Source organism: Mustela lutreola, chromosome 1 (assembly GCF_030435805.1).
Source record: "Mustela lutreola isolate mMusLut2 chromosome 1, mMusLut2.pri, whole genome shotgun sequence".
Classification (NCBI taxonomy): Eukaryota; Metazoa; Chordata; class Mammalia; order Carnivora; family Mustelidae; genus Mustela; species Mustela lutreola.
The window spans coordinates 241,195,981-241,212,414 of NC_081290.1; the positions used below are offsets into that span (position 1 = coordinate 241,195,981).

The window sequence follows — 16,434 nt, forward strand, 5'->3', positions numbered from 1 at the left end:
GTAAGAATTCAGGACTCTGAGGGCCGCACAGTGGCCCCCAGCTTGCTCCTCTGCAAGATCGAAGGCTTAGGTCAGACTTCAGCCAGTTAGCACCACGATGGACAGGCTTGACTTGTAATTGGACCTTCTTCCTCATGCCCGTTAGAGAAAACTCGGGCCCCATGAAACCTGGATGCATTGTTGCGTTCCATCTCTATTTGTTGGCACTTGTGTCCGGCACTGTGCTAAGCCCTGGGAATGGAGGAATGAAGAAGAGACCCTCCCCCACCCTCTGGGCCACTGCCACCTTCACAACACAGTGGAAAGGCAGGCAGTAAGCAGGTGGTCACAGTGCAGTGGGGTAGGTGCTAGAGGGGGAGATGGAGAGGAGAGGCCTCATAGCAGACTGCTATGGGTAACTACCCAAGTTCTGCTTTGGCTGTCGACTCAAGTTCCCTTCCAGAGTTCGTTGTTCCCTCCTACACGGTCAGTCTTCATGGGACGCAGGGCCTGCCTGACACAGCAGGGGCCCAAAAGGCCAGAACCATGCTCTGCTCAAGTGAACAAAGGCAGTAAAGGGTGGACACGTGATCCAAGCCCAGCCAGTTGTGGGCTTCTGCCTGGAGCTCTGAACCTGGACCTGGTGTCCCTGGAAAAGTCCCACGCTGGCACAAGAGGCCCTGGGGTCTGAACTCTAGCAGAGAGTCTGAACTGCTCTAGCAGAGTTCTGACTCAGCCTACCCAGCTTCCCTTCATTCCCCTTCGCTTCTAAGCCTAGTTCTCAGGGTTTCCTTTGCGTCTCTTTAAGTGGGATGCCAGTAAATTCCCTTTCTTCTTAGTCTGTCCAGAATGTGTCTCTTTGCAACCAAGAGCTCGGATTGGTAGATTCCTCCATCTTGGCAGAGGAAGGCAAGCTTTCCAAATGTGGGACATTTTATGCTAATACCCGAAGGGATGAGTAATAGGCTAGATGAAGAGAGGGAGAGGTGCGAAGAGTAAAGAAGGCCCACAGACAGGAGCTGGAAAGAAAAAATGTATAAAGCGGCAAACAGCAGGTAACTCCATTGTTAAAGTAGGAGTTTGTATTTTCTTTTTTTTTTTTAAAGATTTCATTTATTTATTTGACAGAGAGAAATCACAAGTAGATGGAGAGGCAGGCAGAGAGAGAGAGAGGAAAGCAGGCTCCCTGCTGAGCAGAGAGCCCAATGCGGGACTCGATCTCAGGACCCCGAGATCATGACCTGAGCCGAAGGCAGCGGCTTAACCCACTGAGCCATCCAGGCGCCCCAAGGAGTTTGTATTTTCTTCTAGGAAAACTTGTGGCCACTGAAGGGCAGAGGAAGGACCAGAGGTTTTTTTTTTTTTAATTTTATTTATTTATTTATTTATTTAAAATATTTTTTTAAAAGATTTTTTTAAAAGATTTTTCATGACCTGAGCCGAAGGCAGCGGCTTAACCAACTGAGCCACCCAGGCGTCCCAGGACCAGAGTTTTTTAACTGTGATCTGAAGAATGGACTGGAAGGAGAGTAAGATGAACTAGAGGACAACCCTTGTCATTCGCAATAGTTCAAGCATAAGACAGTGGGGGCTAGACTGGGCTGTGCAGTGGAGACGGCGTTAAAGCCACGGACTTCATCCAGAGTGATCATGGGAACAGACAGAATGTGGGGACTGGTTGGGAAGGAGGGCTCAGGTTGGGGAAAGGGGGCAACATTCAGGGCCAGGAGAGGACAGGTTGGTATGGGGGAGCTTGAAGTGCCTGTGGCACATTCAGATAAAATGCCTAGAAAGGGCTGAACGTATCTATTGGTGACCTGAGAAGTATGGACTCAAAACAGAGGTCTTTGGCATGTAGACAGACCTGGAACTCTAGGAGCTGAGTGTGGAGTGGAGTCGAACAGTACCATGTGTGCAGCACGCTAGAAGAGAGCCTTAAAAGGAGATGGAAGAAGCCAGAAGGCCAAGAAATAACTGCTGAATGCTTTTGATAGGTCATTTAAGATTGGATTCATCTGCTGATTGGCAGCTCAGGATGGAAGTGGCTCTTCCTGAGAAGTTGGAAAAGCTACTTAAAGCACAAGTTCACATGTGTCAAAGGCCTCCTCATGCATGAGAGCTCTCTTGATAGGAAGGGACCATTTCTATTACCTTCAGCTATCAGGCCTTGGCTCCATTTTCAAAAATCAACCCGAGGGGGCACCTGGGTGGCTCAGTGGGTTAAAGCTTCTGCCTTGGGCTCGAGACATGATCATCCTGGAATCTAGCCCCACATCAGGCTCTTGGCTCAGTGGGGAGCCTGCTTCCTCCTCTCTGCATACTTGTGATCTGCCAAATAAAAAAAATCTTAAAAAAAAAAAAATCAACCAGAGGAATGAAATAAAGTTGTCACATAAAGTTGTTATGTGTCACACCGCACATAATAGTAGGGATGAATGTAGTCTTAGAACTTGAAAAGAACTTAAAACCTATGTCCAGGGGCACCTGGGTGGCTTGGTTAAGCCTCTGCCTTTGGTGCAGGGTCTTGGGATCCAGCCCCGCACTGGGCTCTCTCCTCAGCAGGGAGCCTGTTGAGCCCTCTCTGCCTGCTTGTGGTCTGTCAAATACTATCCTGACAGTTGAGCCAAGGCTTAGGGAAGACTACGGGTGAGGGGAGGAATGCATGGTACATCCCACGAAGCAGGGTAGAATGAATAAGGGGCAAAAAAGAAAATCTGACCAGATTTACTGGGTATTGGGAAAGGACAGGAAGGCAACTAGATCAGATGTAGGGCAGTGTAGGCCAAGGCTAATGTTTTGACTTAGAAATCTAACTAGGCAAATGTTACCAAGTTTGTTGCTACACAACTGAAGTCATAGTAATTCTTCATAAATGTGTGGCTGCTACTTAAAGACACACACAACACTATCAAGTATCACAATGTTTATTGATAGATACAAGTATATAAAATCAGGGCATGAACATGACTTGATAAATTAAGTAGACTTAATTTCAATACTATAATAAGAGGGACCAATTCAAATTCTCACCATTTGTTTCACACCCACAAAACCACTTCAAGGGCATTAACGATCTCTCAAAACTGATCAGTTTTGTGCAAGTAAACCATGTTTCTTTTAAAAAGACTTGTGCACTTGCCCAGGCTCAAGGATATTAAAATCTAGCACATAAAGCCCATTACTAGAGGTAGAAATACAGGCAATATACTATTACGGCAACAACCATCAATTACAGTTAAGAATTTTTCTGTAACAACCAAATGGATAATCAAATATTGCAACAACTCAAGTATTACTGAGCAAAGTGCATTTCTACAGTATTCAGTGTTGCTATTCAGTTTTCTAACTTAAAACAGCCTATGGTAACTGGCAGCAAAGAAGGTCCTTGCAATAGACTGCCTCTGCTTGAGAACTCAGGATGTAATTATTGCATGCTGCTAATACACTATCTAAACATTAAAGATACTCCTAAAATATTTGATGGTAGACTATGATTAAGACATTACACTACAAAAAAACCTTATGCAGAAGGAAATCCTAACTGACGTGCTTCTGCTTTAAATATTGTGAAAACATTACAGCGGAATGAATTTTCGCAGTGGTTAGGTCAGATGCAGTTACGTCATAGCAACAGTATGTTTTGCACAATTTAAGGCTTTGGCTGGTTCTTTAGTCAGCTTCTTCCTCGGACTCCTCTTCTTCAGCAGTTTCTAGCCAGGTTAGCCACTGATTCACCTGTGAATTTGTCATTCCACAAAATTAAGCCACACTTACACAAGACAGAAAAACTCAAACCAATAGCTGATTTACGATAGAGCCACCAAACCCACCGAAGGAGAACTTTCAAGTAGTCTATACCTTTTATGATTGCAAAAGCCTTCAGAACATATTGCTAATTATTACTTTTCTACTGGCTGGGAGTTACTTTAAAAAGGCGTGGACGAGTTGTACTAGGGAAGAGATTTACAGTCTGTGAGCCTGGGTGTCATTCTATGACACTGCTTCCAGTTACCTCTCGGGTTCAGTAAGGGACAGGGGTTCCTCCCAAACCTAAGTTTAGCAGGACTGGGGAGGAAGAGGGGAGAAGATTCCTGGAAACAGATTTCTTGCCCCACCTCAGGATTGCTCAGATTCCTAAAGGACAGGGCTAACGAAATGCTTCACAGATACTCCTCACAAAGACACTGTAGAGGCCAGTATTTCTCAAAGCCTGATCCCCTGGAAAACTAAATCTTAACACTCTGAAACCCAGTTTTAAACCACTCTGTAGGTGATCAATGTACAGTGATTTTAATATCCCCAGAAGTGGGGCGCCTGGGTGGCTCAGTCATTAAGCATCTGCCTTCAGCACAGGTCACGATCCCAGGGACCCTGGGATTGAGCCCTGCCTTGGACCCCCTGTTCTTTGGAAAGCTTGCCTCTACCTTCCTCACTCCTCCTGTTTATGCTCCCTTTCTTGCTTGCTGTCAAACAAAGAAATCTTTAAAAATAACATCCCCAGAAATATAAAGTTCTTTGCCTAGGGCTAGAATGCCACTAAGATCTAAAACTGAGCTGTGAAAAATCAGAAGCAATTGCTCCTTTACTAACATTAAAAAAACAAAACAAAACAAAAAAACCTTAAATCCAGTCTTGTGTAGTCATTCACAACCTTTCTAAGTATGTTTCTAAAAAATGCTAGCCATCAATAACCTCTTGCGTATCACTAGGTTGAAGCCTTTCATCCCTTCATGGCTCTCCCTCTGTGCTAACTGTCGACTTTACCACAGATTCCAACAGTACAGAAGGAGAGGTACAGATAAATCTAAGTATTTAAAGAAGAGCCTTTAAAACTGAACTATAGGATGCAAAATACCATGTAAATTGAAAAACAAAAAAACAAAAAACAAAACAAAACAAACCCAAACAGACTGAAATGACTAACAAAACATTTACCTGGAACAAAGCCTTGCCTTTCCCAGGAAACTCTTGGGTTATATCTTCTTTCCAAGCCAAGAAAGCTTCTTCTTCAATAATTTCCATGTCATAAAAGTGAACAAAAAAGCGGAGTAACATGCCTACAAGACAGTATGCAATCCTGTTATCTAGTGCGCTGTTGGGAGACACGGCCCCCACTCGCCGTCCTTCTCCCGCTCACCTTTGGGGAAGTTGCTGTTGTAGCAGTGCACCTGAAGAGCATACAGGGCACTGACTTGCAGATCAACGTGATCGTGAAGAAATTTCTGCATTACTGGCTTGAAAGAAAGAAGCAGTTGTTTTTCCTGCTCTAACTGTTCTTTGGAAGGAGCAGAGGAAGAATCTGTCTCATCACTGGGTGGGTTTACTTCACTAGAAATATACTGTAAGAAGCTGCAAAGAAAGATTGTGTTAGAACCCAAAAGCAAAATTTTCCAGCTCAAGAAAGACAATTCTTAGTCCCTTGCCTTAGACTTTTCCTGGTAAATAAAGCATTAACTCTGGACTTTATCTTACCTAGTCATTAAGATGTTCACAAATCCTTTATCTACATGAAGTCTGGGGGAGATGTTATCTTTAATCCATTTATATATGGTCTGAGGGGATGGATCCAACTTTATTTGCTTCAGCAGTTCCTTCTCCAATTTGAGGAGTGGGAATAAGAAACTCAGTCCCTTTCCTTCCAGAATCTCCAACATGCGGTCCTTATTCTGATCAATTTCTGAAGAGACAAAAGCCATCTCCAACATTAGGTAGTTCATTTTAGCCAGCTGGCCTGTCTAGAGAACAGCTTCACGAATTATTTCCCAAATGTACGAGATTAACATAAAAATAAACCCAGCAAAGGAAACACTTAGTATTTGGCTCAAATAGTCATTAAATCATAATCACTTTTTACAAAAGGTGACCTCTAGCCTATGGTAATGCTTATCACTATCTGGACAGGATAATAAAAACTGTGAAGATTTATATAAATCCACTCAAAGTATTAAGTAAGACATTCTAGACTTACTAATCAAAACAAAAAAAAAATCCCCAGCATTCTCTTACCTGGGAGCATTTTCTGCATATTGACCTTGCTTTGTTGAAAAAGTTCTGTTAACCATTCTCGATCTTGTAATTTAGCTAATTGCTGAAGACAAAGTAAGAAGAGAGGAAAATGGGTGCCACTTTCCAGTGGTTGAGCTAGTTCTGAAATGCTCACCAGCTCTGAAATGATGGCACGAGCTGCAAACTGTGCTAAATATGATTTCACCAAAGGGATGTCAACCTCCAGTTTGGGGCACTGGTCCAACACATTCAGGAAAGCCTTAGAAGGAATACACAACAGTCAGTTTATCAGTTCTCAAATATAAATGCAGAACAGTCCTCACAGAATCAGACAAGTGTTTACCTGCATGAAGTTGTCACTTGTGGCTATCCCTTCCTGTTTGAGCAAACTGATCAAAGAACTTGCTTTTTCTTTATCTTCATCACTTCTATCTAGTGACAGGATAATTACTTTGCTTAACATCTCAGGAAGAAAGTGTTTAGGAGCCCTCATTTCTCGTACACCATTGACAGCTTCATTTGCATTCCCACTATTCAGATATTCAGTCACAACAGTTTCCTGAAAAGAATATAATCCAAGTATCTTTAGTGCTTCCCTAGTTCAGACAGATACACCCCATGAATTAAACTATGGGATTATTTGAAACTTACAGTTAGTTTAAGTAGTTCTTCCTTCGATGGTGGTGGCTTTTTACTGGTCTTAGCAGGCTTTTCCTGGATAAGTGGTGGATTAGTTTTGAGACCAAGCTGAGGTGTCTTAAAAAACAACAACAAAAAAACACTCATGAAGTTAAGAAGACGACACTAAAAAGTCTTCAGAAAGTACTCTAACAAGAGAAAATGTTTTTGTATTATAGTCCTACCTGTCCCAGAGGCGGCGTTTGAGTGCGTGGTGGTTGTGCACTAGGAGGAATCATAGTTATCTGGGGCTGAAGCTTTGGCACTTGATTTTTATTCATTAGGAACGACTGAGCAGGCCTCAGGCTAATCTAGAATTAAAAACAGATCACAACAAAAAATCGACAACATGGAGATGGCAAACATTAAATCCAACATCCTACAATTAATTCAGCATAAACAAACATCCCAGAACCTAAGACAGAAATCTGAGAACTGATGGCTAAAAAAGTTGCTCCAGGTTAACATAACTTCAGGCAAGAACACTAAAGATCTGATCCATACGAAAGTAAGATACTGTTACAAATTACATTTGTACTAGCATTCTCCTAGATGAAGCATCACTAAAGTATTAAAAATCAGAAAATTAGTTCATTTACAGAAAAATCACAATCAAAATCTTGACAACCATTTTCTTTGCTCTAACTCAAGACTTGCCCTCATATCTCATAATCTTCGCTCACAGGACGCTGGACATCCAAAGAAAGAAAAAGAAGTACAGAAAAGAAAGAAGGTGAAGAACTCCAGCATTAAGTCCTCTTAATAACGCGTCTTATTTATAATCATCGGGCAATAGATTTCTAAATTGACAAACTTTGGTATATAAGTAACATAGGCAAATGTACCTCATCTGCATTAAGCTGTCCTTTCTTAGAAAACCGAGGTGGCATATCCTTCGACTGTCCTTGCAGCTGGGATAAGAGTCCCTGACTCTGGTTATGGTAGAGCTGGCTTAGCCCCTATTTTAGAAAGGGAGAAAGAAAGTCTAGATAAAAAGGGGTCCACAATTATGGTAATCAAGTACCAAAGGGATGAGCCAAGCCATAAGGAAAAGTTTAAACTGAACTTGCCCAGAGGAAGCAAAAGATGAAAACAAGGGAAGAATAAAAATCTAGCCTGTCAAATAAAAGTGCTTCGATTTTACTATCTTAAAGATAAGCATCTTACCCAATTTTAAATAACTGTCATACATATGTATTTGGTCGAGAAAAACATACATGACTGTAAAATATTTGAATCTTTAAAAGAGCAAAAAGTAAATAACATACATTACTGGATTTAATACTTGTTACATAAGCATTTTCAATATTTTTTACCTGGCTTTTCATGAACTTGCCTCCCATCTCTCCAAACTGCGATTGTGTGGGAGGCATGATGTGTCCCCCATGGCCATTGAAGAGTTGATTCGAACGATGACGCCCCATGGTGGGTGAAAATCTATCCTGTATAACTCCTGGACCAGTACCAATTCCACTACCTTAAAATACACAGATGAATAAACAACTCTTTACAACCCTGCTACTACTATTAAAATGGTGAAGGTTTTTGTTTTCGGTAAAAGGAAACCAGTTTCAGTTAAAAATCACCTGGCATTTGTCCAAACATATCAGCAAGTCCTCCAAGTGGGTCCCTATCCATTTTCATCCTGGGTGGCATGAACGGTCCCTCCAGAAAGAAGTCACTTCTCATTCCTTGAGCCATAGGAGCAGGAATAAACACTCCTAGATCCTTTAAAAATAAAGTGAATAAACACCTGATTCCAGATACTATTTTACTTGAAACTAAAATCCTTATACTGAGAAAAACAACTTCTAGACTACTAGAGTGCCAATTACGTAATTTCTATATATAACTTCTTCCCATAATGCTATACAAGGAACTAAAGACACTAAGCTCCACCAGTAAGAGGAATCTCACTCAAGTGTTAACAGGATCGTTTCAGTTTCATAAACTTAACCACTCGATTAAAAAACAAAACCACCAGGGCGCCTGGGTGGCTCAGTTGGTTAAGCAACTGCCTTCAGCTCAGGTCATGATCCCGGATTCCTGGGATCAAGAACCGTATTTGGCTCCCAGCTCCACAGGGAGTCTGCTGCTCCTTCTGACCTTCTCTCACCTCTCATGCGCGCGCTCTCTCTCAAATAAATAAATTCTTTAAAAATAAATAAATAAATTTTTAAAAAAGGGAGCAAAACCAGCCTCTTACTTTTACTGCATCTTGACGGATTTGATTGATCGTCTTTGGTCCATTGTCAAGAAAAGCCTTGCGAGGAACCCAATGGTGTTCTCGCAACTCTACGGTATCCTTTAATTTAAAAAAGTTTTAGTAAGTTTCAATATTCCCAAAGAGAAGAAATAAGCTTATCAACATATTTAAACCAGTTTTACCTGCAGCAGGAAACGAATCCTTGCTGGCAATTCCTTACTTAACATCAAGGAGCACATTCGGGCAAAGTACTGATCCATTAAGGACTAATAAAACAGAAATACCTAATTAGAAAAAAGTGTTATGGCAAATGTATACTATTACTTAAATCTTTTAAAAGACTTCTTGCTTTATAATCAAGAATAGGACAATCCCCTACATCACAAAAACAATTCTTTTGATTTTAAATAAAATTAAAACAGGCTACTTATATTACTTTTGTCAGCAACGCACATACCTTGGCTCGTTCATGGTCTAATCTAGGTCCCACTGTCCTCATTATCTGACAGAGGCACTCCAAATCCTCTCCCATATCTTTGAGTTGGACTCTCTTCTTCTTTTCCAAAAGCTACCAAAAAAATAAATGTCACAGGTTGACAAAATCTTACTTGGTTTCTAGTTTTAACACTTGTCCTCATGTCTGCACTGATGGAGCATACCCATACACAGTACTAGGAACAGTACTATCTGGCCACTATAAAAGAAATCCTTCCAAATTAAAGCAATTTTAACAGAGGTAGGTGATTCTACCCCTAGTTTACAAAATACACTGTGGTGTACTTTAAATACCTATTTATAACATTTAAGTAAGTTCTGCTAGCCATCTGGAATATTTAACAAGCCCACCAACATTCTGCAATGGCACGAAGCAATTATAATGAGATTTTCCCCCACACGATGATGTGTACCCAGTGGCTGATCTAAACCGAAATTCCCATACTTACTGTTTTGATGCACTTATGAAGGATAGATTCATGAATAAGATCAAGCTTTCCAAGTTCTCCAATGAATTTGATGTTCCCCAACATCTTGATCTTAGCAATGGCTCTCTGTTCCTCCTCCTCGGGGAGGAGGGGATTTTCACGCTTATCATAGACTGAAAATATACAATAAAGGAAAAAAAAGTCAACTTCCAGAATAAAGCTGAAAATACACAGTACCACGTAACAAATATAAACTCTCACCATCAACATTTCTGGTTCGGTTTTCAAATTCATCTTGTAATTTGGAAATTAGGAGGCGTCTGAATGTCTATAGGAAACAAATACATTTGGCATGTTTTGTTAATGAAATCTTTCTAATCAATTTTAAAGTAAGCAAGCAACACCACCACTTACTGTGCTTTGCTTCTGTCCTGGTTGACCCTCTGCTGCTGGGCCATCAAAGTTTGGTGCATCTTCTGCCAATCGCAGACATAGCTGAGCATACAGTGAGCTATACTTTGGCTCTTCTAGGGCTTTGTCCACAATCTACAGAAAATGACATTTTAAAAACTAAATACTACTTTTTGAAAGAACCCTTGCTTTAACTTAATACTTCCTTGCAAGTCTTAAGATCTTAAATATCGTAAGAACTTTCCAACAAAATCTTGGCCTATCTACCTTATGCATTTAAAATAATTAGCACACACCCCAGAAAAATACAAGCACTTAAATATTATTTCAAAGATGGTACCAAAAAAGTCCCACTGTACAGATTTCATATGAGTCACACCCCACCACCAAGAGTTGAAAGTATCTTGGATATTGAAACTATAAACAGACACTGGAATCTTACTATCAACTTACCCTACAATTCATTTCCAAGACCAAAGGAAGCTTTCCACAGAAAAACATAACACCCTCCCCCAAAACCTGATTAGCCTGTGCTTAGCCCCTCACTCTCCAAACATAGTATGAACATATATATATTTTTTAGCGTGAACAATTTAAAATGCACTTTTTATGTCAGGACAACCACACTTGCTATAAGCACTGTGTAATGTATCAAATTATCAAATCACTATGTTGTACACCTGAAACCACTGTATGTCTAACTATACTTCAATATAAAAATAAACATCCACCTCTTAAATCTGATGCTTTCAAAACTTAGTGGTTCTTTTTTTAAAAGCACCACCACAATTCAAAAATAAATGTTATCTAGCTCACACCTGAGTTTTAAACAACCATGCAAGTGTACCAAAAAACCCTTGGATCTGTTAACTATTTTTCTTTCAGTTAAGCCAACTTTTAACTTACCAGCAGTATGACCCCTTTAAGGATGAGTTTAGACTCTACACCCACATTGAGGAGCTCAAGGCATAGCTTGTCAAACTTTTCAGGAGTAAGCTTATTTAGTATGCTGGGGAGAAAGGAATTGCACTAGGTGTCAGGCAACAAAGAATTAAGAGTTGAAAAACAACTTTTAAATTATATTAAATTTTTCTTCCATCACTGACTATTAAAATAAACCTCTCACTATTATTTAGATCATATCTGTACCTGGTTGGGGTCCCCAGCTGTTTGAAAATTCTTTCTCACTACCTCAAAACCAAGAGAACAAGAATCTCATCATCAAGGCTAAATTCCAGGAACTAAATACCATTATGTTCCATGTTTCAGTGGGTTACACACCACGCATGGGAAACATCAGGACAAAAGGCTTGTGGATTTTAACCCAATGACTGTAAGCAACTCTTAAGCCTCAAGAAACCTAAAACTAAACCTATATGCTGCAGTCTTCGGTTTAAAATAAAACCGAAAAAACATGGAATTCATTAAAATACACACTTGGGACATGAACACTGCCTTCTGGATAATACAGCACACATACAAGAAAACCACAGCCAACTCATCTCCCCACCTTTTAGTAAAAAGACAAAAGAGATCTACAAACTTACCCTCTTACTTTCCTGAAGATTGCATCATGTCGTTCTTTTTCATTTGCGGAGTTGTTTGCTGCGGAGTTGTCATCTCGTCTAGTGCTTCGTGCAGGAATCCATTTCTGAGCGTTTTGCCCTGGGGTTTTCCCCAGGAACTCGCTAGTAAAAATTGAGATTTATAATTCAAACAACTTAAAACCTTACTGTTATGTATTCAAACACCATACTGATCAGACATCTTTCTAAATCAAAAGTTTACATTTTTTCAACTTCCTGTACAACTAAGCAACTCACAATCAGTGCATCTCAAACAGTGTGCATCAGAATCACCTGAAGGGCTTGTTAAAACAGATGGCTGGACCTACCCGCCGTTTTGTTTTAGTGGAGCTGGGCAAGGGCCACATAATTTGCATTCTTTTTAACTCCCAGATGATGCCAATGCTGCTGCTGCCCCAAGAGGCACACCTTTAGAATATCCTCTAATGTCTTATGACCATGCTGCATGCATAGGGCTTTCCTACTGATTAGTATGGTAACTGCTGATAATAATTGCTGATTTCAGAAATAACATTAGTGAAAATAATGCAAAGAGTTAAAAGGATAAAACAGCAGTCGAGACCGCTAATTCAGATGATTCTGCAAAAGAATAATCAAGAACTGATATTCTAAATTAAGGATATGTAGCAGAAACTGTGCCCAGTAGGATTAGGATTCCTAGTAGTATCTATTGCTGTACTCTTATGCATGAGAAGACTTAATCTAAATCTGCCATATAAAGCTCATTGTTACTACACACTTACTATACCTGTTGCCAGCAGTCTTGGGATAGTGCTGAGGTGCACCCCTACTTCCTCCTCCGCCCGAAGAAGCACTATTAAAAAAAAAAATTATTTTTTAAAAAAGTAGATGCCAGTTATCTCACCTAAAAAGGGCTACTAACGGATCTCCTTAATTATTTCAGAAATTACACCACAGATGAAGACTACACTTGGGCCTATTGGAAATGACATTTATCCTCCAGATGGCAAAAATAATGAAAATTTAAAAAATTTTAAAAACTACATGGTATGTTATACATTAAACCTGCAATACATTCAGAATTATTTGGTGGTAATTCTTTTAATCTTGTGATTAGACTCTTCATAGCAACTGCCAAAAAGCAATCTACACATACCTGAAACGAGAAGCACCCCCTTCTGCAATCGCACTCTCCACTTTGGCGGCTTGACAACGAAGAATCTTCAAAAGAATAATATTAATGGATGGGGTGGGGAGGGAAGAGGATGGGAGAAATGAAAAACCTAGAATGAGAAAGAGTACCAAAATTAGACACTGCTAATAAACGAACCTATAAACCTTCCTTCAACTGTAATTTATTTTAGATCTTGGCACTGCAGTTGACTGAACTTTCACTGCATTGCAGATCTCCTAAGACTAAAATAGAATGTACTAAAACACAAGTGGACAGTAAAATTTTATTTTGTTTAGCCACCTGGAAATTCCTTTTATGCTCAAAGATGCAAAGATCCTTTCACAGGAACAGGAGAACATCTGATTGCGAACCAATCTTTTCAGAGAGCCACATTCTACCTCCTTGAGAACTGAGCACTAAGAGCGGTAACAAAATCTAACTCCCATCAACATGAGCACATTATGTGTAAAATGTCCTAGGCTTTCACTGCCTCGACGACGAGCCCAGCGGACCAGTAAGAAATAATTGAAGACTGCTGAGCAGTTTTCTTCACTGCCCATTCTTTCAACTCCCCCGCACAGAGGGCATCCGGGAAGATGCGAGGGACACGGGTGTTCAGTGGCTGGCACTCAGAAGGAGGAAGACACGGGCAACAACATGGCAGCATGAACCTCCGCCCCATTTCCCCCTTCCTGGGAACAAAAGAGCATTGGATTCCTCCCACCCAGGCTGGAGTTAGGGAAGTGCTTCCGACAACCTCCCCGCGAAGCCGCTGGGGGCAAGCCTCGGCGGGGAGGAGCGAAGGCCGCCCCCGCCGGCCCAGCGCCCGGCTCTTTGTTCTCCAGGCAGGAAAGCGGCCTCCTTCCCATCCGCCGCCTCCGAGCAGACCCCCTCCCTCCCCATAAATCCCGGAGGGACTGACAGCCGCCTCCCCGTTTTCTTCCCAGCTGACAAAAGGACGCAAATTCTCGTTTTCTCTCCCCTCTCCCGTCCACGCGGGGCCCGCTCCCCGCCAGCACTGGGGGCCTCAACATACCGCCTCCCCGCCGGGAGGCCGGTCTCCAGGACTCCTGCGCCTCGGCTGGTCCCGCGCCAACGGCCGGGCCCTCCCCGCCGGCCGGCACGTCGCTCCCCGCTGCGGCGCGCGCGGCCCCGCCACGCTCTCTCCCCGTCCGAGCACACCAGCGCTTCGGCCCGCCCGGACCCCGGCCACCGACAGCCACGATGAAGGCTGGGGGCCCCCATCGCTACCGGTTTCCTTCTACTCCGAGAGCAACGGGAGAGGAGAACAAAGGTGAAGAATTTCTGGGTGCGCGAAGAGCGGAAAAAACGCTAACAAGAGTCGCCCCGCCCGTCTCCGCCTGCGGCCGCCATTTTGTACCGCTCGAGAAGAAGCGGTCAGGGCACGGCGGCCATTTTAGAGCGCTCTATTCGGCGGCGGCGGCGGCGGCGGCGGCTCTACTCACCTTCACCGAGAACTCAGCAGCTGCCGCCGCAGCTGCCTCCTCAGGATCCGGTCGTCGGGGACAGGGAAGGGAGGGGAGAGGGGAACGGAAAACAAAAAAGGGGGAGGGAAGGGGGAGGAAGGAGTCGGAACGGCTTGGAAACGCTCAGCTCAGAGGAGTCGCTGCTGCAGCCACCACCCGGTACTCGCCGCCACCTCCATAGAGCTCCAACTCACTGCTGGCGCTGAGGCGTGTCTGAAGCCGAACTTATCACTCTGGGGCAGCCGAACCCACCAGAGCCGCCCCGAATGGCTCCTTCGTCGCCCAATCAGCAGCCTGACTGCTGTCTGCCACCAATCCGCGCAGGGCGGCGGGGAGGAGCCACAGGGCTAAGCTCGGTTGCAGCGCAGCCCCGCCGCAGTGCGCAAAGCCATATTCGCGAAGGCTCTGAGGCCAAGCTGGTGGCGTAAGGGGAGCTGAGCACTGTCGAGTTGCGGGCCACTTGCGTAAAGTCGGAGAGCCCTTCTGAGTCTGCGTTGGTGTGGCGGTCTCATCTTCCTCCTGTGTCTTTGTTCCCTGACTCTACAACACGCTCGAGTTGCACACCCCCCCTTCCCCTCTACCTCATTTTCTCAGCGGGCATGGGGGGGTGGGGTGGTGCGAGGGACTCGCCTTTCCCCTACCCTACCGGATTCCTGTCCGTGGCGTGTCAGAGCATTGATCTTCCTGGCGCCCCCAAGGTGCCGTGGTTGCCCCTTGCAGGGCGTGCCTCCCCGGGACGGGCCTGTAGGGTTGAGGCCTGGCGCCCCCGGGGCGCAGTGCCTGGAATAACTATCAGTCTCCAGGTGCCCAGCGTCGGCAGCTTTAGGTGGGGGAGCCGGGAGGATTGGGTTCAGGAAACTAGACGGTGCACCCAGATGGGTAAAGAAGGCTTCATTCAGCTCCCTATTTATTCCACCCCCTGCAGAGTGAATGAGAAAAGGATAAAAGGAAGGGGTTTATTGTCTTTGTACTTCACAGGAGAAGCAGCTTTTCCCGAAGGAATGTCCTGCCAGCGGTCACGGAGGAATACCCAGACAATACCAGACTTCTTTGGAAGAAGTGTTTGCGGAGCGCGGGCATTTGGAGGATTTTTTTAATTGATAGCTGCTGGTTTTTGTTTTTGGGGTTTTGTTTTTAAGCGCAATGAAGACTGCCAGCTGTGTATTTCCATTTTATGTAAGGTCCACCATAACAAATAGGATTAGGCTTTTCAAAGCCAGCAGATGAACTATTTATACTCCTCAGGTAATATTTTAAAGGAGGGCTACCGTAAAATGAAGTGTTCCATCGTTTGCGACATTTTAGCTACATAAAAATGGAGTCCCGGCTATACAAAAATGGGGTCATATTTCCATATACTTAGCAGAAATTTCCCCATCTTCATTTTAAACGTGCAGTTCTTGATACAATGTATATCAAAAACAAGAAACTGTGTTTTAACATGCATATCTTTTAAAGAAAGTGTCCAATAAAGGGCTGGATTTTCAAAGACCAGACCTGTGTTTGACATGTCAAAACAGCTCTTGGTGTTGAAAGCACCAGCCGGTAATACAGTCTTCATGAAAGTTGCAGTTTGTCCCAGGACGTTTTTAAACCTGATAATAGAGGGGTGTGGTGCGTCTCTGAAGATTTCTAACACAATTCCAGCATCTTTACATCTTTGTCATATACGAGGGGGATCACTACCCTTCATGTTACTACAGTTATTGCTATTGACTTAATAGCTTGAACTTAAGCAAGTGGAAAATACCTCATTCTTGGAGTTAGTTACATGTGGAAAATAAGACATTTGGGGGAAGAGTGAAAATTGTGTTCCAGATAGGAGAGGTTTCACTTTGTAATTTCAGGACCCCTGTCGCTTCAAAATAACACCTGAACAATATTTATAATATTATTACAGGACTCTACAGTTTGCAAACATGCTTTCATATATGTGATACTTTATTTTTAAATAACTGGTTTACATTCTTCATAACTGATAATACATTAATCTGATGGAATAATGTTCAAAAACACTAGATTT

General features: G+C 42.8%; 1 protein-coding gene and 1 non-coding gene across 2 annotated transcripts; both read right to left on the reverse strand.

Moving 5' to 3' along the window:
- Positions 1 to 2,887: 2,887 nt before the first annotated feature.
- EIF4G2 (eukaryotic translation initiation factor 4 gamma 2) lies at positions 2,888 to 13,958 on the reverse strand. The gene is made up of 22 exons (XM_059184410.1): positions 13,649 to 13,958; positions 12,907 to 13,033; positions 12,538 to 12,603; positions 11,751 to 11,891; positions 11,110 to 11,212; positions 10,207 to 10,338; positions 10,054 to 10,120; positions 9,814 to 9,965; positions 9,327 to 9,437; positions 9,052 to 9,135; positions 8,870 to 8,968; positions 8,250 to 8,391; positions 7,980 to 8,140; positions 7,509 to 7,622; positions 6,849 to 6,974; positions 6,637 to 6,741; positions 6,329 to 6,544; positions 5,986 to 6,244; positions 5,452 to 5,656; positions 5,117 to 5,328; positions 4,915 to 5,036; positions 2,888 to 3,714 (listed from the first exon to the last, which is right to left on the reverse strand). The coding sequence occupies exons 1-22, from the start codon at positions 13,956 to 13,958 to the stop codon at positions 3,649 to 3,651; spliced, it is 3,120 nt and encodes a 1,039-aa protein (XP_059040393.1). The 3' UTR covers positions 2,888 to 3,648.
- LOC131823050 (small nucleolar RNA SNORD97) lies at positions 7,317 to 7,456 on the reverse strand. The gene has a single exon (XR_009350495.1). It is a non-coding gene; the product is annotated as a small nucleolar RNA SNORD97 (small nucleolar RNA).
- Positions 13,959 to 16,434: the final 2,476 nt, after the last annotated feature.